Source organism: Carettochelys insculpta, chromosome 4, assembly GCF_033958435.1.
Source record: "Carettochelys insculpta isolate YL-2023 chromosome 4, ASM3395843v1, whole genome shotgun sequence".
NCBI lineage: Eukaryota > Metazoa > Chordata > Testudines > Carettochelyidae > Carettochelys > Carettochelys insculpta.
Window position 1 is genome coordinate 126649803 of NC_134140.1, and position 27018 is coordinate 126676820.

Below are 27018 nucleotides of genomic sequence, written 5' to 3' on the forward strand. Positions count from 1 at the left end.
AACACGAAAAAGCCATTTTGAAATAGGGTAATTCTTTGTGGAACTCTGTGCAGCCGAATATTTTCCCCTCAGCCTCTACTGATACGTTAAGACAAAAGTGGCAAAAATGGATATTAAACCAAATCACTCTCTCTTCAACAACTCCCCCTTGCTCCAGACTTACTCAACAGGGAGCTCAGGAAGGACCAGGAAGTGTACACAGTATCATAAGGTGTAGGAGGCAAAGAGAAGTATAGAAGGTGTGGAAACCAGCTGCTCTGCTCTGGAGATGCAAAACAGCTATTAACCCAGTTTCCATGGCTATTACTCGCTGCGGGGTGGTTTGCGCTGCTACAGAGCAGCAAAAGGCAGCCAAAGCGTACTAGTCAATTTTGTCCTAAAAATGTAACTAAGATAGATACTTCATATCGTCAAATGAGAGGTCAGAATGTTCTCTTGCTTTTTGTTGTTTTTAAAAGGTTTGCATGTGAACAAAAAATGCAAAGAAACCCCTCAGACAATTGTATGTATGTCTCAGGAATTTCAGAAACAATCTATGCTAAAATCATATATTATAAACAGATTTGTCACATTTCTTTAATCACAAGCCTGCGAGCAGTTACCATAAATGTAGTAGAAATAACATGGTTACTAAGTTTACCATGCTTATTCCCTCATGTTTGATAAAAATTCCCTTTGTCTCATTCCAGCGAAGGGGCACCTAATCACCTCCAGATGAACCCTCTGCCTGTGGCACCACAATCCTAAAGAAGTCTGTGCAGAAGAGAGACTGGATAAAAAGCCTGCCTGGCATTCCCATCATAGGGGCCATTCCTGTATCTCACAGACAACTGAGACTGGCAACCTGCTCAGACAGTTTCCAAATTTAACCCTAACTGAATTTCCTAGATTTAAGAAAAAAAGTTATACACATCTTGTGCAGTAACTACCATTCTTTGAACTGCCTCCACTTTCTGGTGCTCCACTTTGGGTGCACGTATCTCTCTTGCACATTTGATCAATTTTTCTGCTAGCTGCGACCCTTCAGCCCAAATTGCCCCATACCTCTTCGTGTTGGATACCAAGGCTATTGAAGTTTACAGTAAAGAGATGCAAGGGAAACCTAACATCAAGGCACCAATCTATATGATGGCTACTAAAAAGCCTATCTTCATAGGTATATGGAGCAGAGAACAAGTTGCCACTGGTTTAAATGGAGGTTTCATAAGGCAACTGAGAACCAGGACAAGGCAAGGTCTCTAGTTTAGGGACTGATATTCCTTAATAAGCTTTGATACTGGATGAGCAAAACATGGAAACCCTCCTCTTCATTGGGATGAAAGGTTTATATTGCAGTCAAATGGTTCTTATCTGAGCTAACTTATTACACTTTCTTCAGATGCAGCTGCAAGTCCTGGATTACTAAGAGGTGTACATTTAGGCAAGAAGTGACACCAGTATCTATTCCATTTCTCCAGGTACAAAGTACTGACTGAGTCTTCCTACTATTTAGTAACACCTACTGCACTTTCAGATCAGAAGGATTCTAATCCCAAGCAGCAAGACGAGAGGAAGTTAACCCGTAGCTTGGAGTGAAATAGAAAACCCACAAGACCTGAGAGATGAGAAAAGGAGCAGTCGAGAACTTGAACAGTGAATGGACACGTAGGTAAAGCAGATAAAAGTAACAGGTTTGTCTGAGCCAAATTCACACTATCATCATAGACTTGGTCCTGTCCTGTGATTCTGTTCATCACTGAAGAGTAGTGAAGTTGAGGGAAAACGTACAGAGCACACCCTTCTTCCAAAAAGCAAGAAAGATGTCCCCTCAAAAAATGGTGGCTCAGGCCCCCTCTCATGAGCAGAAAACAGGGCACTTCTTGTTCCTGAAGGTGGTGAAGAGATCCAGCTTTTGCAGATCACATGTTTGGGTTATGTTTTGGAGGACTTGAGCATCTAGTGCTTGTTCATAGTCCTGTGCCAAGTATCTGCTGAGAATATTGGTTATGGTGTACTGAATATCTGTGACATAGACCACCCAAATTTAGATCTGATGAGCTATGCATCATTTTCATGGCTTGTCAACACAGAATATGTAGGACACACGATCCATCGTGACCTGACTGATTTGCCCCAATGAAGTAAAAAAATGGAGGCAGGAATTCCTGAAAGCGCTGAGCTGCAACAGATTGATGTGGAGATGAGCAGATGGACAACTCAGGGAATCAGAGTCATGAGAGCATTGAGATGAACTCCCTACTCCAACTGTTAAGCATCTGTTAAAGTTAGTGATGGAGGTGGGGAACACAAAGAAGAATGACCATCCGGATGTTGAGCAGATCTTCCCACCAATCCAGGAAGTTTTTCAGTTGCAGAGGAATAAATCACCTGTCTGTCCAAGGTGTGTCTGCCTAGAAAACAAGTAATTCTAAGCCAGGCTTTAAAAAAGCAGTGCAGATGTAGCTACGTGTATTTGGTCACAAAACTGCAACCTGTGATGTGTCCTTATAGAAGTCCAAGGACTTCCCTGAATTATCTATACTAATCTAGTAAGTCAACGAGTTCAAAGAAGCCCCTATAAACTGTATCTTCTTTATGAAGGTTAATATGAATTTCCTCACTTAGCTGAACATTCAACTCTTGGAACAGAGCAAGAGCCATCAGGGTTGAAGACTGCACAGATTCTTAAGAATAGGCCTGAGTAGTCAGGCACTAATGGCTAGTTAACCAACCTTAACAAGCAACTCTAAGAATATACCACATAGCCAAGGCATGGTCCAGGTAGGCCTGCCAGAGATACCTCTCCAGCCAAGGCAGTAGAAAAGGAAATAATGGTGATTTACTCAAGCCCTCTGTAGCCCTGGTGTCTTGCATGAGGATGTAGACAATGGCTTCCCAAACTGGGGGATATGAAGAAATTCCAGGGGAGCATAAGGCAATCCAGTCCCACCTCACCCCCAGTCATTCCCCACACCCAAAGAAAAAACTGGCCCTTGCTTCTGGCTCTCAGCCCCTGCCATTTCAGATGGGCGACCCAGCATAGCCGCTACAAAAAGCGGGCAGCTGGTGAAGACCCACGTGGAGCTAGCTGCCTCCTGCAAAGGTGAGCAAGTGTGGGTTGGCGGCGGGGAGGAGGATGGAGTTAGATGAGGGGCTGGCGGTGCCTGGTTTTGCAGGAGGGGAGAGGCTCAGGCAGGCAGCTGGGGTGGCTGGCCTGTGGTAAAAAAAAGAGGTGGCGGGGCATGAGGGTCTCTCAAAAATCAAAAGTGGGGCTTGATGCTGAAAAGTTTGGGAACCACTGATGTAGAGGCAAATATGCAGGCCAAACAGGCACAGCTAGTGGAAAAATCTCTGATCAAGACTCACCAAGTATATGGGAAACTGAAGCAAATCAACCATATGGACACTACTTGAAGAATACTTGGTTTTAAAATAAGTTTAGTCCATCCTTAAAACATTGCTAGTTATGTCCTCTCAATCGTAACTCCACCTTAAATGTACTTTGTGTCTTGACATTGGAGATTTTCTTCTCTCAAATATTAGAGAAATACAGAAATAAAGTGAAAGAGGCTGAAGAGAAAAGTTCTTCATTCCATTTTCACTTACAGATAGGTAAAATCCTGCCAAGGAATTAGTGTATTAAATGGGTAAAGGTAGTTAACAAGACAAATTTAAATCAGAAAGGACTATTCAAAATTATAAGTCCCTTTTGTCCTCATTACTTCATGTACTAACTCTCAAATTTGAATTTTGTGAGAAAAATTGACAGTGCGGGAACTGTTTAAAATGTATTTTTTATTAACTCAGAGACCTAGCCAAATAAGTGTGGAAAGTACAGTTCACAGAAAGGACCATTATAGTTTTATATAGTTTACCAAAATGTGTCAATCCTATTTTCCATTCCGTCTTTTATTAGTGTTATCCAGAAAGTTCTAAGGCAGTTTTCCTTTCTGTTTAACAAGCTAAGGATTTGATCAACACAGAATCTATTTGAAATTTACCACAAGCATAATTTTCAGCACCTGTACAGATTTTTATAAAGAAAAAAGTTAACACAGATGTGTTTTCACTTGATTTGATATAAAGGTGATAAGCCTTTATAATGAGACATTGCTAAATGTATCAAGTTGTGAAAAATACAAGACTACTTACATTAATATTGGACAATGGACATTCCTTTCTAGCAAGTTTAAAGGCAAAATATGACACTTGAAAGATATCAGGTCTCCGTTCTTGATCTGGTTCAAGCATGTACCCTGTAAAATAGATTAAATTTCTCTAATAGCAATTAAAGAAATTTTGCCCAAGACATACTACAAATGAAAGTACCAGTTGATTTAGAATTTACCTCACTTCAAAAAGTAGTTTAATTTCTTTCAGACAAGCACTAAGTTAGAATAGTTTCTATCACCAAAGATATGCAGTTTATACTGTATATTTTCACTCTTTTCCATGTGTGGAAAAGTAGAAAATTTGCATCACCAATCCTGAATCTCACCAGAATCAGTTAGACAGCAAATTTATAAGGACAACTAGGAATGCTATAAAACAAACTGCAAAGTGCTACACCCATAAAGTATTTAAAATATTTTTGGAAAACAGTCTTTCCGCCAGCTAGATCAGAGTTGTGTCTTCAAAATCTCTAAACATTATTACAACGAAAACAATTCAAGAATACCAGCCTTCTTGAAAAGTATTTTCTGAGACACGGTAATGTAAAACAGTGTGCCAACTACAGGCATCATAGCTGGGTTGATGGGTAAATGTCACTGCATCTGGAATCATCTACCCTTTTTTTTTTTTTTTTTTTTTAAATAAAGAGTTAGAGGAACCACGCAAAAACACCACTCACACGCCACTCAAAACATAACCAAGTTCCACCTCTGAACACAAGTAACATTTTCTGAATTGAGTCACAGCTGGTCATTTCATGAGTACATTATTCTATATTAAATGTTAAGATAATTACTTAGATGCATTAGGAAAAAACAGTTTTTAGACCAGCACCAACCCATGAAAGTTATAGAAACAACATTATTAAAAAGGATAAACTTAGTGTTCATATTCATTTAGAAGTACACTCAATCTAATCAGAAAACCACCATGAAGTTATGCTCGCTACAGATAGCAATGATATATGCTAAATATACATATACAAATATCTAATGCACTAGAGAATTAAGCATCCATTCTTGCTACTTTTAGGCAAGCAAAAATTCACACAAGAAAAACATCAACTAAAAGTTCAATTTCAGTCTTACAAAGTGTTCTTGCGTAGAGCAAGAAGTATTTTTATTATAAAATACACTTAAGTGTTTTGAGATTTCATATTTTATAGTCACTTATTTGATTTAATGAGAAAAACATGTGCAAGCAAACCTTTCCTTAATTGCACAAACGCTTACCTTTTATACATTACAAAGAAATGCAGCTTGAAAACCAAAGAGTTATGTTTAAAAGTATGGCTCATACTAAACAGTAAGGGGCTTCTTAAATTTAATTTTGTAAGTCTAGCCATGCCTGAAATCCTACACACTGCATCTTTTATTTTTAAATTATCATCATTTTCAATGGTAAATTGAAGTATCAAAGAATAACCAGACAAATTTATAACCCAGTTATGTGTATATAGTGATATTTGTAAGATGCTAAGGTAAGCCAAAGGTTGGACACAACTAGGTGCTCACTGTTGGCCTCCAATATGTGAACACTGACTGGGAATCAAGGAAGGTCATAAAAATAAAGAATTTAATAGATCTGATTTGAAAGAGTGACTGCATTCAATTAAATGCAACTTTCAAGCATGAGAATCTCCCTTCTCTCTGGTATGCATACCCATGTTTCTGGAGTTAATTTTGATGAAAGTTTGGTTCCTGTCCTCCTCCTCCCCTCTCCCCTGAGGGTGTTATTTTCTCCCAAAAGAAAACAAAACAATGGAAATTTGAGACTGGTCTAGATGGATGATTTCTAGAAGAGCTCTTGTTTTACCTACGAAGAAGGCAGCATTGTTTTTCTTCTATAAAGAAAGTATGTTTGTGTGCAGAGGTACAAGTACTTAAACATTACTCCGAGATTTTGTCTATGATTGAACAAAGATTTCTCTCCAGAATTTTAATATTTTGCTGTTTGTTTTTCTGTCCATTGTAGCTTCTTCACAAAATTAATACAAACAATATAGGACTATATTGGGACACGGGAAAAAATGTCCAGGAGAAATTCTTTGCTCTTTCAGCCTGATTTTACGCACATCTGCAAAACTTTGGTATTGCTAGTATGTTCTGTAACTTAATAAATGACACTCCTTCCTTGCTGCAAAGATATCCTTGTAGCTACTGCATAAGTACCCGTTCAAAACATAAGATTTTTTTTCCACCCTATCTGCATTTTTTCCTTTTAAAATATCTCAGGAGTAAGCTCACAATTCCTCATAAAACTAGTGGTAGCTCAAAACAAAATTATTTTAAAAAGATGGGCACAATTAACCGTTCCTTAGATTCTTACACAATTAACAGTACTAAAAGAGTTACACAGAGAAAACTTAAAGCTAATGTTTCAAGTAAGTTTCCAAGTTAAAAAGGAAGGCACTGTATATCCAGGGGCAAGCTTGGGTTATGGGAAGTTACAAGTATTTGTTTAACCAGTTCATGAGATACATAGAATATATAACTGGCACTGTCCCAGATTAAGGTGGGTGATTTTTTTTTGAAGTGTCAGCAAACAAGAGGTTTCTGGGGACGCCACCCAGTGTGAGAATCAGTGGCAGGAAAGCACATAAGTAAAGCGAGTCTCTCTGTCGGTGTCTGGTGGCTCTCCAAAAAAAGAGATAGACCATCAGGGAAGGAAGCTGGTTATTTCTCTGACAGTCAAAAATCCTATCAAATATCTTATTTCTTTTGGTCCTCAACATAAGTTGAGGAAAGGAAAAGCTATTAACAAGTGAGGAGACTTGTAGAGAAGGTCTTGAGGTAGGTGAAAGATGAGATAGGGATGCCTTTTCTTTAAAAAAACTATTTTATATTACTATTGTCTACAAGCATATACAACAAATACTAAAGGAATGATTGGCAAGAACCATTCCACCACGCCACTCGTGGTAAGACGACACTGAAGGAAGGGCGTTTATACTAGCACATTTGTGCAGCTCCAGGGGGTGCCCAAGCCAGCTCCTGCTGATATCACTGTGGGGAGGGGGGAAGGACGGGACTTGTGGCAACAGTGCAGGCGATGAATGTACATACCTAAAAAGGTAATAAATATGAGCAAGAACTCAAAGAACTACAAGGAAACTTATTTTTATTCTTTATCACAGCAGACAATTTTCCTTTTCAAAATATTTCCTCAGTGCAATGATTCCCCTTTCCTCCTCAGCAAAACCACACATTTACTTTTATTTCTCAGACAATGGTGATAAGGATTCTGCAGAAAACATAACAAAGGCCTAAAAGTGCTGTCAGGGCAAGGTAAGATTGTGTTCAACCAAATCTTCAAATTCACTCATTAAAATCATAGAATACTAGGACTGGAACGGACCTCGAGAGGCCATCGAGTCCAGCCCCCTGCCCCAATGGCAGGACCAAGTACTGTCTAAACCATCCCTGATATACATCTATCTAACCTGTTCTTAAATATCTTCAGCGACGGAGATTCCACAACCTCCCTTGGCAATTTATTCCACTGTTTGACCACCCTGACAGTTAGGAAGTTTTCCCTAATGTCCATCCTAAACCTCCCTTGCTGCAGTTTAAGTCCATTGCCTCTTGTTCTATCCTGAGAGGCCAAGACGAACAAGTTTTCTCCCCCCGCCTTATGACGCCCTTTTAGATACATGAAAACCGCTATCATGTCTCCCTTCAATCTTCTCCTTTCCAAAACTAAACAAGCCCAATTCTTTCAGCCTTTTTTCACAGGTCACATTCTCTAGACCTTTAATCATTCTTGTCGCTCTTTTCCGGACCCTCTCTAATTTCTCCACATCTTTCTTTAACTGTGGTGCCCAGAACTAGACAATACTCCAGCTGAGGCCTAACCAGCGCAGAGTAGAGAATGATGACTTCTTGTGTCTTGTTCACAACACACCTGTTAATGCATCCCAGAATCACGTTTGCTTTTTCTGCAACAGCATCACACTGTTGACTCATATTTAGCTTGTGGTCCACTATTGTATACAACCTAATGCATTTTTAGAGAGTTTGTCTGAGAGTCTGTTTAAGAGTTCCTCCCAAATTCAGCATGCAGCTTCCTCTTATCAAAACTTAAAGCAAGGTTATGGTTTGGCTGTGCCAAGGACATGGGATGTGCCTGGAATGGGATTGCATCTCACAAAAACCACACAGAAAAGAGAATCACCAGGAAGGTGAAAGAGGCTGGCTAGGCATCGAGACCCCATCCCTGAACCTCCTACCTTCCAGACACCCTTTAGGGAGGGTTAGAGGGGCTGAAGCTCCCCACTCTCATTCATACAGGCCCAATGCTGGATGTTCCACTTTGTCAAGGGGCAAAGGGGAAAGCGCACAGTTTGTTATATTTCTCACTCTGGCTGGGGAACACAGAGGACAGTGAATCTGGCCTTGCCACAGGTGCTGGATCTATGCCCCTCACCCAGCTGTGCCCACCGGAGCTGCAGCAGCCATGGAGAAGTGCTTCTTACCTGGCCCCACTATGCCGCAGCGGGAGAGGGCTGGGGTAGTTGAGTCTCTCATCCCCACCCCTATCCCAGAACAGTGATTCAAATGAAGCATGGACATTTTCATTTTATTTTCCAAACAAAATATAATTGAGTTAAAGTCTTGAGCAACATGGGGTAAATCTTCTAGCTAACTATAAAAGCATGTTTCAGATAGATCTTAGAACTAGATCTTAATACGAATGACCTCTCATCAGCACATACAAAATATTTTGAAATGCTGGCCAGGTACTTACTTATCAAACAATGTACATTATGGGTATATCGGGAATTGTCTGGAATGGTAAAACTTCCATCACAAATAGCAACCTGGCTCTCCCCAAAGGGAAGCGTGAAGAAACAAAGCTTATACAACAAGCAGCCAAGGGCCTGTTTGAAAAAAAAAAAAAAATAAGTATATATAGTCATTGCATGAGACTATATGGTAATAAGTGTGAAAAGAGAAGATAGATTAAATAAATGCTGATCACTAGTGATGCCTGCACAGACACTGAACATAGTAAAATTTTGTGCTAATGCTCCATTGACACAACTTGAAAGGATGTAAAAAGGAAGTGACATTAAGCAGTACTACAAGTGCTTTTTTGTCCCATCAACAAGATGCCAGAGAGCAACAAAACCACTTACTCGGAGAAATTCAGAGAGGATACTTACATTTGTTTTTTAATTAATTTTTTTAATTCAGGAGAATAGATCCAATGTCTTTATACAGAGAAATATGATGTATAGAACCACCATCCATTCTGACAAATAAGAATCCTTGAACTCATGTTACTTTCCCATAAACTGATGGGCTCTTTCTGCACAAACAGCCCGAAATACGCTAATGAGGCACACATGTAAATTCCTGGCACCTCATTAGCATAAGGTCACATGACTTGGAGTCCAGAAGACACTCTTCCAGACTCCAAAACAGCATGTAGAAGCGCTGCCCCCGGTGGGGGTGTGTGTGTGTGTGTGTCTTCTGGAAGGAAGTCCTTCTTCCGGAAGCCCCTTCTTCCTGAAAATTTTCTACTGCTTTGTTGTTTTGATAGTATATAGACTGCCTGCTTTTTTGTTTTGATAGTATATAGACTAGCATGGCTTTCTCTCTCTGTTACTATTTAAAAGTAATGAAGTTTTATTCCCACTTCAGAAATCTGAAAAAATTCTTAATTCCTCATTAGGTATTGCAATGGTTGACAATGAAAGTGTTTTATTTCATACAGTAATCAGTTTTACCCTTGCTTCATTTCCTTAGTGCTTTTCCTAATTAAAAAAAGTGTTGTTGTAGCAGCTGGTCCCAGGATATTTGAGACACAAAGGTGGGTGAGGTAATCTCTTTTACTCGATCAACCTCTGTTGGTGAAAAAGACAGGCTTTCAAACTACACACAGCACTTCTTCCAGCCTAGCAGTTACTCTGAGCACCACAGCTAGGTGGAAAAGACTGTTTAGCATGACCATAACACATATTGTAAAAGATCATTCAAGGTAAAAGTGACCTATATATGAATGCTTTTGCAGTCATCCCTGTCACAGGGTCTCAAGGCCCAGATTTTAGCCTGATCCCAAATATCAACACTGCAAATTTTAAAACCTTTCAGCCCAACTCATCTGATTTGGTCTAGATGTGGCCTCTGCATCTCTTTTCCAGACTTAAGAGCTCTCCATAGTTTGAAAGCTTGTCTCTTTCACCAGAGGCTGATATAATTAAGGAAATATTTTAGGCACTTTGGTTCTTTAGCAATTAAAAGATGTTTAACAAATAGTACCAGCCATTCATTACAAATATGTTTCTATTACATACCTTATTTTCTCAATGTTACTCTTCTGCTTGCACTCAAATTATGTTTAGCTGGTTATTACTGAACTTCACATTCTGCTTACATATAATGTAATAATCAGCAAATATAGCACTTTTCTCATCTTTAATGCACTCTTCAAATATTCATTAAATAGCAATCATAAGTGATAATGAAATCTTAACTACCACACTGTACCCAGCATTCCTGGCACGGCTGAATGCATAAGAGCTGGTTGCCTAATCAATCTTATTTCAGCATACTATAAGGAGGTTTCTATTGAAGTCATTGTCAACATCTGAACAGAAGTCAGAGCAAGGGTTAATGCTACCTATATTTTGCACTCGCGGACTAAAGAAAAAAAATCTCAATGATGATTCCCCCTTTTACAATTTATCACATATGCCAATAGTTTCCCATAGAAAAGGAGAAACAATTCTCTAAAGATATTTCTCTTTATCACCATTTCTCACACACTACTTATGCTGCAAGAAACCACATTTCAAACTCACTGTAAAGCCTTTCTTTGTATTTTCTGAGAAGCTATCAGTTTTTCCTCTTAATAAAGCAGAACAACTGTACAAGAATCAGACTACCTTTTATATTTCTTACCCAGATATCTGCCTTGGTAGTAACTGGCTTTCCTCCATAAAGATTGATCATTTCAGGAGCTCTGTATGACAGTGTTGTATACCTACCAGAAAATAAGTAAATTATAACCAAGATTAAATAGAAGATTTTCTTAGAATTGCAGTATACCTCTACTACCTATCATTCATAAACTAATCTTTTTTAATATGGATAACTGCCCACTACAGATTACTTACACACTATGTAAGCCATTTGTGGCACTCCTGTCAACAAATGATACCATGTGGATTAACCACTGACCATCCAATGAGGACACACAAGCAGACATGCAGCTCCTAAATCAGATGAAACTTTTCTTTTGTGGAAAAAATCTTTTGTTCTTTTCTATAATTTTAGAAGAATTACACAAAGACACAAGTATTGCAAATCAAACACACCAAGTTTAGGAACACAAAAAAGTTTATGGTATCAGCTGTAACACCCTGTTTTAACCAGATCAGGGAAAGAAACATTTTATTCTTGTCATACATTATTTTCAGAAGCAGCCAAGAAAAACTAATTCAAAATTACATTTTAGATTGTGGAATTTTAACTTCTCATTTGTGTTCATACTAGTCTATAGGTATTACACATTAACAGATTAGTCTCCTGGTGTAGTTCTTAACATGAAGATAATGCTGGAAAAGCAACACACAGAAAGAGAATGATGGAGCTAGAAAAGTCAAGAGAGAGATTTCAAAGCAGAACGCCTGCTTCTATTTCTTGGTAATTTTTCTTGATAAATATTGCATTCAAAGCCAAACACAGATGCTGAAATTACATCTTAGGACTGATTCTTGCTAATTAACAACCACGTGTATTCCCAAATGTATCTACCGTAAGTGGTAGTTTCATAAATGGAAAATAAATATACATCTTAAAGTATGGAAGTACTAACTGAATAACACACACTCTTCAGCACTAATTATTTTTAGCAGACAAGAAAATAAACCATTTTAAACTTGAACAAATACATAAGTTCTCTGATTAAACCAAATGAAAAAAGGGCATGTGTGTTACTGGATTCATCATTAAGACAGATCTAGACCTTAAACAGTACAAAGCCCTTTTTCAGTGCCAGCAATCATGCAGACTGATGGAGCCTGTTCTTATTAGTAGTTTTTTCAATAGCACCCAGCTGTCCCAACACAGGATCAGGACTTCACTGTGCTAACAGATTTGCACTTCAAGTAACTCTGAATTTAAGGTCTGGCACTTCCATAATTAACAATATACACTGGTACAATAGTTCACTTGTATGCTGTAAATTGCAAGTTGGGGACCTAAACATGAACAAAGCAAGGCTTAGAAAACAGCAAGATATTAGGGAGAAAGAGATGAGACACTAAAAGCAACACAAAGTTGCATACATTCTAAATACAATGTACTACCTGGAGGTTTCAAACTTTTTGTAACTGACATTGACACTCTGCTGTTAACACATTAACTTTAAATTTTGCAGGAATTGCCTGTAAGTTAACGGAAGTACCATCACATTACCAAGTATCTCTAGCACCTTGCTATGTCTATTTTAGGTATTAGCACAGTCCTAATCATTACTAAGGAATTGGAAAAAACCACTCCTGCTAATTGATTTAAGTGCCCAACTTCTATCAGCATGAATATTATTTTTTTCTTAATTAGGCCCTTAAGTTTTCATTAATGTATATAACAAGTTCTGTGCTGCTAAAAAAAATTAGCGCTTATGTATAGCCATTTAAGTGAACTTACTTTTTAATTTCCTCTTCAACTACATTAACACCATCTTTCTGAGGATTAAGGAATTTATTAGTGGCACTGCCAAAGTCACAAAGGACATAGTTTCCACTGTCATTCAACAATATATTCTCTACCTTAAAAGGAAAAATGAAACAATCAGGTAAATTGACAAACTGAGAAGTGAAAAGCAGTGTGGCATCCAATTTCACAGAAAGGAGCTAAGTCTTCCTTCTAACTTTCTTACAGATGACAAATGTGCTAACTCCTATTATGAAAATTCCAAAGAAATGTAGCATAAAAATAAAACAATAACTCCATCAATACATCAGTCACCATTAGTACCGGTATCCACTCCTTGACTCTTATCAAAGGAGGAGATTGACATAATAGGCATCACAGAAACCTGGTGGAATGAGGACAAATCAGTGGGACACAATCATACCGGGATATAAAATATATTGGAAAGCCAGAACAGGTCATGCAGGTGGTGGAGTGGTACTATATGTGAAAGATAATATAGACTCAAATGAAGTAAAAATCCTAAATGAATCAAATTGTTCCACAGAATCACTATGGATAGCAATTCCTTCCTTGAATAGGACTATGGCACTAGGAATATATTATCGACCACCTAACCAGGACAGTGATAGTGATGCTGAGATGTTAAGGGAGATTAGAGAGGCTATCAAAATAAAAAATTCAGTAATAGGGGATTTCAATTATCCCCATATTGACTGGGTACATGTCTCCTCAGGACGGGATTCAGAGATTAAATTTCGATGCCTTAAATGACTGCTTCTTGGAGCAGCTGGTACAGGAACCCACAAGGGGAGAGTCAATTCTCGATCTAGTACTGACTGGAATGCAGGATCTGGTCCAAGTAGTAACTATTACAGGACCGCTTGGAAATAGTGACCATAATATAATAATATTTAATATTGCTGTGTTGGAAGAACACCACAGCAGTCTAGCACTCTGGCATTTAATTTCAAAAAGGGGAATTATACAAAAATGAGGAGGTTAGTTAAACAGAAATTAAAAAGGTAGAGTAAATAAAGTAAAATCCCTGCAGGCTGCATGGAAACTTTTCAAGGACACCATATTAGAAGCCCAACTTAAATGTATACCCCAAATTAAAAAACACAGTAAGAGACCTAAAAAAGAGCTACCGTGGCTTAACAACCATGTAAAAGAGGCAGTGAGAGATAAAAAGGCATCCTTTAAAAAGTGGAAGTCAAATCCTAGTGAGGAAAATAGAAAGGAACATAAACACTGCCAAATTAAGTGTAAAAATGTAATTAGAAAAGCCAAAAAAGATTGGAGGAACAGTTAGCCATAAATTCGAAAAACAATAGTAAAATGTTTTCTAAGTACATTAGAAGCAGGAAGCCCGCTAAAAAAGCAGTGGGCCCCCTGGACGACAGAGATATAAAAGGAGCAATCAAGGAAGATAATGTCATTGCAGAGAAACTAAATGATTTCTTTGCTTCGGTCTTCACGGCTGAGGATATTACAGAGGTTCCCAAATCTGAGCCATCCTTTGTAGGTGACAAATCTGAAGAACTGTCCCAGACTGAAGTGTCAGTAGAAGAGGTTTTGGAACTAATTGATGAACTAAACAGTAACAAGTCTCCAGGACCAGATGGCATTCACCCAAGGGTTCTGAAAGAACTCAAATGCGAAACTGCAGAGCTATTAATGGTGGTTTGTAACCTATCCTTTAAATCAGCTTCGGTATCCAATGACTGGAAGACAGCTAATATAACACCAATATTTAAAAAGGGCTCTAGAGGAGACCTTGGCAATTACAGACCGGAAAGTTTAACGTCAGTACCTAGTAAATTAGTAGAAACAATAGTAAAGAATAAAATTGTCAGACACGTAGAAGAACATGATTTGTTGGGCAAAAGTCAGCATGGTTTCTGCAGAGGGAAGTCGTGTCTTACTAGAGTTCTTTGAAGGGGTTAACAAACGTGCAGACAGGGGGGATCCAGTGGACATAATATACTTAGATTTCCAGAAAGCCTTTGACAAGGTCCCTCACCAAAGGCTTTTACGTAAATTAGGTGGTCGTGGGATAGGAGGAAAGATCCTTTCATGGATTGGAAACTGGTTAAAAAGACAGGAAACAAAGGGTAGGAATAAATGGTAAATTTTCACAATGGAGGGGGGTAACTAGTGGTGTTCCCCAAGGGTCAGTCCTGGGACCAATCCTGTTCAACTTGTTCAATGATCTAGAGAAAGGGGTAAGCAGTGAGGTGGCAAAGTTTGCAGATGATACCAAGCTGCTCAGGATAGTCAAAACCAAAGTAGATTGTGAAAAACTTCAAAAAGATCTCAGCAAACTGAGTGATTGGGCAGCAAAATGGCAAGTGAAATTCAATGTGGGTAAGTGTAAGGTAATGCACATTGGGAAAAATAACCCCAATTACACATACAATGTGATGGGGGCAAATTTAGATACAACAGATCAGGAAAGGGATCTTGGAATTATAGTGGATAGTTCTCTGAAAACATCCACGCAGTGTGCAGTGGCAGTCAGTAAAGCAAATAGGATGTTAGGAATTATTAAAAAAGGGATAGAAAATAAAGACGAAGAATATCATACTTCCCCTATATAAAACTATGGTACGCCCACATCTTGAGTACTGCGTGCAGATGTGGTCTCCTCACCTCAAAGAGAGATATACTAGCATTAGAAAAAGTTCAGAAAAGGGCAATTAAAAGGATTAAGGGTTTGGAAAGGGTCCCATATGAGGAGAGGCTAGAGAGACTGGGACTTTTCAGACTAGAAAAGAGGAGATTGAGGGGCGATATGACAGAGGTATATAAAATCATGAATGGTGTGGAGAAAGTGAATATTGAAAAGTTATTTACTTGTTCCCATAATATAAGAACTAGAGGACACCAAATGAAATTAATGGGTAGTCGGTTCAAAACTAATAAAAGGAAAATTTTTCTTCACACAGCGCACAGTCAACCTGTAGAACTCCTTGCCGGAGGACGCTGTGAAGGCCAGCACTCTAACAGAGTTTAAAATAGAGCTTGATAAATGTTTGGAGGTTAGGTCCATAAATGGCTATTAGCCAAGAGTAAAGTATGGTGCCCCCAGCCTTCAGTACAAGGGCAGGAGATGGATGGCAGGAGATAAAATTGCTTGATTGTTGTCTTCTGTTCTCCTACTCTGGGGCACCTGGCACTGGCCACTGTCAGCAGACAGGATACTGGGCTGGATGGACCTTTGGTCTGGCCCAGTATGGCCGTTCTTATGTTCTTAATGTGATGCCGAATATTTCTCATTTTATCTTCTGGGTAAAAGTCTGCAGATTCTCCCCTCCTGGTATTAAAGAGGGCATCATGTGAACACTGAGACATTCTCCACATGCCATGTCATCTTTTGATCGCTGCTTAATAGCGGCAAAGATTTCAGCTCATTAATTTTTATTGGAACTCTTACCTTTAGGTCCCGGTGAACTATTGGGGTTTTGCAGTGATGCAACCTGGCAACAGCTTCACAGGTATCACAAAATATCCTCAGTACTTCCGGCTCAGTAAAGCCTGTCTGAAGTCTCTGATTCATCTGATTCACAACCTGCCCCGCTACAACAGAAACATAAAACTTAGTAAAAGTAACAATTTTTTAACTGTCTTTTAAAACACTATGTGGCATTTAATCAAACAAATCATGTGTTTCTGTTTAAAATATTACCTACATGCATGCAGCCAATCAAAATTTTTCACCCTTGTGTCAAAAAAAATTAACACACATTTTTAAACAACCACTCTTGTCATTTTTCCCTTGGGGCTAATGCAAACCTTGCAGACATCTACAGAACAGGCAGAGTTAGTTACTCAATGTTATTAACTCCTAATAAGACTCCACTACGCTAAACAGAAGATAAATCAGTGCCTAATCCCACCGAATAGCAACAAAAGGTATTTTTAGAATTGAAATCTGAAACCCGCCCACACTAACGGACTTGCTGCCCTTTCCCAAATCCTTGCAAACCTGACAAACAAAATTACAATTTTGAAGTGTAGAAAATAAGCCCCCATTATGCAGGTGCCATTGCTGCAATATCTGTCCGTTGACATCACTTCTTTGCCTGCCTAAACAATAAAAAACCTTAATAAATAATAAGGTAAATACATCCAAAGAATTAAAGTCATAATAAGGTAGGCAAAATTACAGGTAAAAATACCTGTTTTGTTTCTCCTTTAGCAGATTCACTGGCCGCATGAATTAGGACTTCTGTCTCAAAGTAATAAACATTGCTCAACACTCAGGCACCATATAGGGAAAGTAATAAGAGAGAGTACCAGTACAAAGAGTATCACAATGACATAGGCTGGTGGACATGCTCTAGCTCATCTTAAAGTTATGGAGCTGAATGTAGGAAACAAGGCGTGAAAATTTTGTGGTGTAATTTTTTTGGTTTTTTTGTACAGGTCATTCAAGATGATCATGCTGCTTTCTTCTGTTCTTAACGTCTACGTCTCAGTGACAAAAGCAACAGGGAGTAACTGTCAACAATTAGATTAGTAAGATACAATGAAAACTAATCAATTTATTTGGGCATAAACTCACCAGCTGGAACCTACTTCAACAGACGTATGGAGTGGGAACTTCAGTTTGGCATGCAGAAATTAGATGTGGGCTGTTCCCAACAGTTGATGGGAAGGTGCGAATACCAGAGGAAAAGTTACTTTTTGTAGTGAGCTAGCCACTATAAGTCTCTATTCAGACCCAGTCTAATAGTGACAAGTTTGCATATGAATTCCAATTCTGCAATTTCACACTGAAGTCTATTTTGGAAGATTTGTTTTACTGAACCTTTCACGTCTGTTACTGGGTACCCAAGGGAGAGTTGTGTGCCTCCCAAGGTCTACCAGAGTTAAGGATCATCTTCTGGAATACGTTGTACAATCTTGATGTTGCACTGGGCTGGGAGTGATGGCCAGCGGCATTCTGTTAACTTTGTAGCAGGTGACTCCTGGTTACCTGGCTGGCTCTGTCAATCTGTTGCTTCACTTCCCCACGTGAGTACAGTAGTTTTAAGAATGTTTGATAGTGATGCTGTAGGTGTTTCTCTCTGTCTGAGGGACTGGAGCAAATGTATATACCTACATGTGCATATATACCTGCCAAACTAAAGTTTCCACTTCACGCATCTGGCAAAGTGAGTTCCAGCACACAGAAGTTTACTCCCAAATAAATTTGTTCATCTTTAAAGGTGCCACAGGACTCCTCCTCTTCCTTGCTGAAACAAAATAAAGTGGCTACCCCTCTGAAACTTGTCACAATGACAACTGTTCAACAGCCTTTGAACTCAGGGATTTCTTATGCAGAGGAATATATTTTCTCTCCAATACAATTTTTAAATACACATCTTTATCCTGAAAAGCCTTGACAGCAGATCAGTTTGATGCCCAAGAACAGCTATCTGAAGAAATCCATTCAATTCCTCTGCTTCAGAAAGAATATATTGACCGAGTCACCAAGACATACAGATTGCACCTCTCTGGGTCCAGCACTCCGGGAACCTCAGTGGTTCCAAACAAGGGATTTTGCTGGACCAGAGGAAGCTAATGCTGACCCGCTGGCCATCTGGCCGCAGGTCCCTGGCGCTGCAGATGGCCACCACAGCAGGCGCCCTGAGCCCGGACCCTGCAGGGGGACGCTGCCTCCAGATGCAGCTCCACGACACCACCCAGAGCTGGTGGATGAGGAATATTGCTGGACCAGAGAGTGCTAGTTTTAAGAGGTGCAACCTGTGCTGGAAGGAAGGTGAAGTTAGTTCAGAAGGTAGAGGTTCCAAAAATAAAAGACTGTCCCCCATTAGTTCGATTCAGAAACCAAAAGCTATGAATTATGGCTTCAAAAGCAGTGGATCAAACAAGAGAAATGCATTAACACTCTCCAGTATTAGCAACTTATTTTTTTACCTCATTTATACTGCAATCAAGGTAAAAGTACATTTACAAACAGAAGTTGTTATTTAACAGCTTGAAATCTGCACACACTTCAGGAGGAGATTGCATACATTCCTGTTTATTGCGTGCATCTTCCAGACCAATACATAGCCTTATTTGAACAGGCAGCTTGCATATATACACAGACTAATGTATTATCTTAATACATCTATCTCCTGCAATGTACTGAATTTTGCAAATAATGCTTCTTGTAAAATTTGGGTTTTTTCTTCTTTTGGCAAAAAAATCAGATTAAACTGAAAATGGATGGATTTAGTTGTACTATACATAGAAATAGAGATTACAAGCCTTCTTTTCAGAGGCTGAGCAAGTTTTGCTCCCACTAGCTTCAAAACCACACTTTAAACCAACAAATGGACAAGCCACCTTTTTTTGTACTACTACATTTTACATACTGAAATTTAGAAGTTCAAATCTCAGAAGAAATGTGTGCATGGTGAAAGGGAAGACTGCAGTTAATCAAAATGAGAACTATTTTTAGCACCCCAGTAAACCAACTGTTGATATAAACACCTAATTTCAAAAACAAGAAGTCCTGTGGCACCTTACAGACTAACAGATATTTTGGAGCATAAGCTTTTGTGCGCAAAGACCCGCTTCACCAGATGCATTAATGGAGGGATTTCAAAGGAGGATTTAAAGAGGGAATCTCAGTAAAGGGGAGGGCCAGAGCTTACACGGTCTATTCTGTCAGGGAGGACGTGGCGCATTATCGGCAGTTAATGTGGAGTTGTGAAAGTCAAGAGAGGAGAAATCAAGTCAGTTCAGTCGGGGGGGATGTGGCTCATTGTCAGCTGCTAATGTGGAGGTGTGAACATCAAGAGCAGAGAAACTGCTTTTGTAATGGGCCAACCATTCCCAGTCTCTGTTCAAACTGTTGTTGATGGAATCAAATTTGCAAATGAACTACAGCTCAGAAATTTCTCTCTCCGTTTTATTTTTGAAATTTTTTTGTTGCAGAAGTGCTACTTTTAAATCTGTTATTCAGTGTCCAGGCAGACTGAAGTGTTCTTCTACAGGTTTTTGTTTGTTACCATTCCTGATGTCTGATTTATGTCCATTTATTCTTTTATGTAGAGACTGTCCAGTTTGGCCAATGTAAATTGCAGTAGGGCATTGCCGGCACATGATGGCATATAATATATCAGTAGATGTATAGGTGAAAGAGCCCCTGATGGTGTGGTTAACGTTAGGCCCTGTGGTGATATCGTTGGCATAGATATGTGAGCAGAGCTGTCAGTGAGGGTTGTTGCAGGGATTGGTTCCAGGTTTAGACTTACTGTGGCATGGTCTATAGTTGCTGGTGAGAATTTGTTTAAGGTTGGCAGGCTGTCTGTAGCTGAGGACAGGCCTGCCTCCCAAAGTCTGTCAGAGTGAAGGAGCATTGTCTAGCATGGTTGTAGATCACTGATGCGCTGGACAGGCTTTAGCTGGGGGCTGTATGTAAAGGCCAGTGGTGTTCTTTGTTTTCCTTGTTGGGCCTGTCTTGTAGCACATGGCTTCTGGGTACACATCTGGCTCTGTCAATGTGTTTCCTCACTTCCTTAGGTGGGTACTGTAGTTTCAGGAAAGCTTGGTAAAGGTCTTGTAGATGTTTGTCTGTCTGAGTGATTGGAGCAGATGTGGTTGTACCTTAGTGCATGGCTGTATACAGTGGATCATGTAGTGTGCCTGGATGGAAGCTGGAGGTGTGTAGGTAAGCATAGCAGCACATGGGTTTTTGGTATAGGGTGGTATTTATGTGAGCATCACCTATTTGCAGAGTAGTGTCGAGGAAGTGGATCTCTAGTGTGGACTGGTCCAGGCTGAGGTTGATAGTGAGGTGGAAACTGTTGAAATCACGGTGGAACTCTTCAAGAGCCTCTTTCCCATGGGTCCAGATGAAGAAGCTGTCATCAGCGTAGCACAAGCAGAGGAGGGGCATTGAGGGACGAGAGCTGAGGAAGCGTTCTTTTAGGCTAGCCATGAAAGTGTTGGTATACAGTGGTGCCTTGCGGGTGTCCATAGCAGTGCCACTGATTTGAAGGTATAAATTGTCCTCAAATCTGAAGTAGTTGAGGATGAGGACAAAGTCACAAAGCTCTGCCATCATTTGTGCCTCAGTCTCATCACAACGCTTCCTCAGCTCTCATCCCTTAGTACCCCTCCTCTACTTGCGCTACAATGATGACATCTTCATCGTCTGGACCCAGGGGAAAGAGGCTCTTGAAGAGTTCCACTGTGATTCACAAGTTATCTTTTACTTGTAATATAACTGCAGACAGAAGTTAGGATAGTGGTGGTGTTTAGTGTGTGCTGTACAAATTCTCTCATCTCCTCTCATTTAACAAGAAAAGCTCCACAAAAATCACAATACTACTCAAAATTTTGAACTCAACTGGTAAAATAAATCAAAATTGACTTTTTTAGGATTAACAGCAGTACACTATACTTTTTAACATATTTTTATATAGTCTAAAGACACAATTAACTGTTTACAGTGTTGCAGCTGTGTTTGTCCCAGGATATGGGAGAAATAAATGTGGAATTAGCTGTGTGGAGTTTGATTCTTTCACTAAACTGAAGTTGGTTCAATAAGAGACATTATTCCCACACAATTAGAAATGCAAAGTCAAGCATTCAGAAGCCCTACTTATGCACTGAATGAAGCAGAGACTACTAGAGCCTGAGCAAGAGAAAGGGAAATATGCAATCACATAATTAAAGGGCAGCTCTTTCTTGGTGCATTTTGCACAACTAGTGACCTCATTTCTACTGTTTGCGTACACAGAGAGCTTGACTTTGCAACCTGAATATCCTTAACATTTTTTCCATGTCATTTCCTTGGTTTTCATCTTTTAAAAACCACAAAACATCATCATGTGCAACTGTTGCAAGATCTTTCATGGATTTTCAACAGTGCCCACCATCCTGCCTGCAAGAGGGTGTTACTCAGTCCAGGAAACCACGCTGGCTGCCTCTGACATGACACGAACCATGCTGGCCAAGGAGCCACCCAAGGCTGACGTGCCTCTGCAGTCAGTGGGGTGGGGAAGATAGATTTCACTTTCAGTTATCCTGGCCATGGGCAAGGGATCCCAGTGTGAGGGTGCAGATGTTAATGGGGGAGAAGCATCCAAGTGCAAAGATATGGAGACATCAGGGTGAGGACTCAGATTCAGGTCTTTTGTGGCATCCTGGTTTCTGTCTGGACTCCTAAACACACTACCAAATTGCAAATACTGTACTGACAACCCCAACATATCAAAACTCAAATCAGCCCGTCAATCCCCAAAAAACTAAAAGCACCTTATTTTCACTAACTGCTTCTACTGGAAATGAAGACAAAGGCCAAACACCCACAAAGGGAAGGCACCTGACACATTTTAAACACCTAATGCACTGGCTTATATAGAATATTTTGTTTTCACATGGAGAAGACACGGAAAAATTAAAGCCCAGGCATTTCTCTGGATTCATCATAAATGGATCCTAACACTTCAGTTTTTCAGATAAACTATTAGAATAAATTTTGATCCAAAGAAGGAGGGGTAGAGCCCCCACCAGAGCACAGGACCCTCCAGTGACCATGGCTTGGGGCGGAGGGTGTCTCCCTTGAGATTTAGGTATGGTCTTATTTTATCAGTTGCTCATTCTTAATATGAGCCTAGTTGACAAAATATAATGCTTATTTAATTCAATACAATTCAAGTGTTATTTTCACTGCCGTTTTAGAGACATTTGCTGAGCTTTCGCATTTTCCTTAGCTGGGCCCTATAGGAAAGAATTGCCTTCTCTTCCAGCAGAATATAAAGGACTGGCTCAAAGGGGGGTGGGGGGGGAGGGGAGATCTATGGCTGGTCATTCAGCTATTATTTAGAAAGACAACCAAGAAAGATGAATTATTCAGTGGGACTGGCTTAACAGCTGCTTTTGGAAATGCAAAAACTGGGCAGAAATTTGAGTTTGAAGAGAGCTCTGAAGGATTCAGAAATGCCAATTTGCTTGTGTCATTACCTAAGTCTCACCTATAGGTGTTCAGTTGTCTCGGCAGGGATTTACCTACCTATTCTCCCCAGGAAAACCAAAGAATCAAACATGACCTCTGTAGGTGAATTTTTGGCACCATGAGTCTCACTGCTGTTGATGGCAAGAAAGAGTGGGAACTGTTACCATGCTGTCACTGCTGGGAGCCAGAGTACTTGCCTTGCACAAAGCGTACCTACAAATAATATATGCGGTGGGCACTGACTGATTTTATCTGCACAGTTTGGCCCACCAATTAATCCTCCTCCTGCTGTAGTACCCCAGAACAGCCTCAGAGACTGTATTTCCAAAAGCCTGCATGGCAAGCAATGGAACTGGCCAGAGGGCGTTTGCGGTAGTTTGACAGAGGAAGAGAGGGAGCAGGCAGGGAGACACTACAGAGTGAGGGATGAGGAGAATGAATGATGTGGGGGTTGGAAATCCCCAGAACACATGGAATACGAGCCAATTATCATTGGTAGGCAAAGGGTGGGAGCTCAGCCCTGCCCCTCCTCACCCCATGCAGCCAGCAGCCTGGACAAGGCCAGAGCCGGAGCCCCTGCCGCAGGGGGAAAGGAGGAAGAGCAAGCCTCCTGCTGCGGTGTGGGGTTGCGGCTGAAGCCCCCACCAGAGTGCACAGCCAGCGCACGGAGCCCCTGCTGGAGCCGGCACTTTTGTGTAATTGTGAGCAAAAAACCATTTCAGATCCCAGAAGAAATTAATCCTTGATAAAAACAATGCTAGAGTCACAAGAAGGCTACTCTATCAATTGTAAGTAGGACTATTAGTGATTTTAAAAAGTAATCACTGGCATTCCAACCATACATAGAGGTGAAAAGGTCAGATTCTGGCATTCTACCAAGCTTGAAGCATGCTGTATTTTATGTTCACAAAAAAAAAAAAAAAAAAAATCCTAGTCTAGCTTACTTACCTCGACAATATTCCATTAAAATGAGCACCTCCCACACATTGTCACTAACAGAATTAACAGCACAATCCAAATAGCCCACAATATTCTTGTGCCCAGACAGTTCTTTCTGAAACCAAAGAGAGAAACATTTTGAATCATGTGAAAGTAAGCTCTAAAGTATGAAGTCTGCATAGAGGACTGGAGAATTCTTACAACATGGAGTGTTTCATCTCAACACCATGCTTGAATCACCCCAGCTAACTTTTGATAACGCATTGTAACAACTACTTAGGAATTTGTGTCAAGTGAGTAGGTCTCAGCTATATACCTGGGGATAGGTGCCCACACAAAAGAAATGTTAGCAGTCAACTCCATCTTTGACCCACACAGGCACCAAGAATCAGATACAGTACAAAAGTAATTCCTCCAAAAGATGACTCAGACACCATGGGCAGGACAACGTGAATATGGTTGTACTGACAATTTATGCTGCACCCATGTAGGTAGTCAGGTTCATTGTCAGTTTAGCAACTTTCACTAACACCAGCTTTATTTCAAAAGAATGATGAAAGTAATAAAGAACATTCTTAAGACATACTCCAAAATGTTAAGATTTAGCAACTACAATCAAAATACATTAATGGACTGTTACTACCGGTTGCACCTCTCTGGTTTGGCATGGGAAGGACCTGACAGGTCCTCAACAAGAGAATTGGCTGGCCTAAGGAGGCCCAGGACCTCTGCCCCAGGCAGCCCAGCCTCCCGTTCCCCCAGGACTCTGGCTCTTGCCCAGATGTTCGAGGGTAGGCAGGATATCTCTGGTCCCCAGCCCCCGTGGAGCAGGCAGTGGCTCTGTCTCCAGCCCTGCCAGGCTACCAGCTGCCTCTCCAGCCCAGCCCCAGCCCCTAGACTCTCTGGTCCTGGAACATCCATAGTCATTCTGGACCATGAATGCTGCCAGACAGAAGAGTAACAGATTTAAAAATTGCAACCTGTATTAAAAAGAACCAATGGAAAATAAGTCAAAATTCAAGCAACTTGATCCCATTTACCTATTTTAAATATTGGTATATCATTAGTCTCCTTCCACTCTTCTGGAACTTCCCCAGTGGTCCAAGAGTTATTGAAAAAAATCAATATTAATTCCAGTAAGCTCCTCAGTCAGCTATTGAAACTCTAGTGCAAGTTATCTGGACGTGCTGATTTAGAACTCGAACAGCTATTACTCAGTATGCTCCCAAGATCCCAGTAGACTGGAAAGAGTGTTTTCATGAGACTACATCATATGCTTTTCCTCAAATGCAGAACACAAACCTCTACTGAAGACTTTTTCCTTTTTTGCATTATTAATAATTCTACCATTTGCATCTAATAACGGAGCAATGCCAATCTCAGGATTCTTTTTATAGCTATACTTTTAATAACTTCTTACTGTCCTTAACTCTGCTGGCCATAGAAGTCTCCTGGGTTTCCTTTGCCTTCCTGGTATGTTTTCTACAAATATTAGTTTCTAGTTTATATTTCTTGCTACCAGTATCTCTCTTCTTAAATTTTTTAAAATTATTGTTTATAGTTGCCTTCACTACCCCTCTAAACCAGGTCAGCTGTCTAACCGATACTGCCTTCTTCCTTGATTGTGGCTTTTGGACTAACAAACTGTTCTTTAACAGTTTTTCCTATATAAAAGAATTAAGACCCTTTCTTCCCCATAGATTTACAGAAAACATGACAGCAATATGAGAATCAAGAGAAGTTCATTAGATACTGGGTCTTTATTAGGACCACTTTCAATATGCCAAGTATCTTTAAAAGAGTTGTACTGTACATTTGAGAGAGAGAGAACTCTTGCTCACCAGGAAGAAACATCAGGTAAAAGACATGGATATGCAGTCATATTCATCATGCTTTGTGTATTAGATGCTGCTCAGAACGGATTTGATAAAGTTATATTAAGGGCAGAACACGTGGATATTGTGCCTCTTTGCAGAAACAACATGCCAACAGAGTGGTTGCTAAGAGGAGAGAGTTTTGAGAGGGGCTCTCCTGGGGAAGGAGGGGGCAAACTACAGCACTTTTGGGTAAGTGGCTCTCTGGAGTGTGTGGGTGCCTAGGTTTGGGGGTTCTGGGCCTGGGTTTGTCTGTCTGGCGTTTGGAGTACTGAGCTGTCTGTCTGTTTGAAAGGCCACGTGCTCAGGCTGGCCATGTGCTCAGGCTGCATGCCGACTGGCTGATCGGTAGTCAGAAGGAGGGGCTCTCTCAGGTAGGCGAGAGCTCTAAAGCCCTGCTGGCAAGCGACCAGGAAGCATGCCAACAGGGTGGTTGCTAACAGGAGGGAGTTTTGAGAGGGGAGTCTAGAGGGGGAGCTTAGAGGGAGCTAGTTACTTCTTCAGGTGTAAGAGGCAGCATCATCCTCAACTGCTGGCTGGAGCTGAGGGACCCGCTGCAGCATGAGGAGCCGGGGGAGGGGGGGCAAGATCGAGGGATGTCAGTGGTGGGCAAGTGGTTTGGGGGGTCTGGTACGGCTGTGAGGATGACAGCACCCATGGAGGCTGCTTGCGGCGTGCTGGGCCAGATTGCATGGCTACCAGGCCCAGTCCTGCACTCCCTGCATGCACGCGCCGCACCAGATCTGTGGGGCTCCAGGGACAGCAGTAGCCAGATGAAGAGTTGGTAGCTTTGGCTGGGACCCAGGGTGTGTGGCTGGGCTGCGAGATCGGCGCCTTCCTGGAGGACGTGGGGCTGCAGCAGCGTGTGGCCAGGTGCGGAGAGGCCAGGGGAAGGGGGACCTGGGGGCAACAAGAACTGATAGGGGGCAGAGTGGTGCAGTCGGGAGACATGGGAGTGGATGGGGGAAAAGGGGACAGGGAGGGAGGATCTGGGGGGTGATGGTAGCCGATGAGAGGCAGAGGGGTGGGGAGGAGGGTCCTAGGGAGGCGAGGAGGTCGTCACGGGGAGCTTTGGAGGACATGTGGCGCCAGGGAGATGCAAGAGGTAGTGGGACCGTACCCACGTTCTCCATGCCCCACTGCCTTGTGGGTGATCCTGGAAAGGAGCAAGGCTAAGAGAGTAAACCCTGACAGAAAATCCAGAGGGGAGTCCTAAGGCGGTTCTGTGCCAACTTCTGGCACTGACCTGGCAACTCCTGCAGCTGAGCTGGTACCAGACGTAGAGGTTATCCTCTCCTTTGGACTATATCAGTAAAGCTGAGAGGGGAACACTGGCGTCTGGGCAGCCCAGGGTCCCAATAATCGCCCAAGCTCACGCCTGGAGAGGTACTCCAGCATCACTAACACTGTTGAACCAACACAGGAGGTA

General features: G+C 40.9%; 1 protein-coding gene across 5 annotated transcripts in view; it reads right to left on the minus strand.

Moving 5' to 3' along the window:
- Positions 1-27018, minus strand: part of BMP2K (BMP2 inducible kinase) — a 110814-nt gene that overhangs the window by 49016 nt on the left and 34780 nt on the right. For 3 of the 5 annotated variants that reach the window (XR_012645484.1, XM_074993752.1, XM_074993751.1), the window contains exons 3-8: positions 23725-23830; positions 16252-16394; positions 12807-12928; positions 11058-11139; positions 8899-9031; positions 4132-4235 (exon numbers count right to left, since the gene is read on the minus strand). Coding sequence is in view for 4 of the 5 variants with exons in the window: in XM_074993752.1 (XP_074849853.1) it covers positions 4132-4235; positions 8899-9031; positions 11058-11139; positions 12807-12928; positions 16252-16394; positions 23725-23830 (690 nt within the window). In the remaining variant the exon portion in view is untranslated. The remainder of the gene's footprint in view (positions 1-4131; positions 4236-8898; positions 9032-11057; positions 11140-12806; positions 12929-16251; positions 16395-23724; positions 23831-27018) is intronic. The other 2 variants (XM_074993753.1, XM_074993754.1) reach the window with 2 other exon arrangements.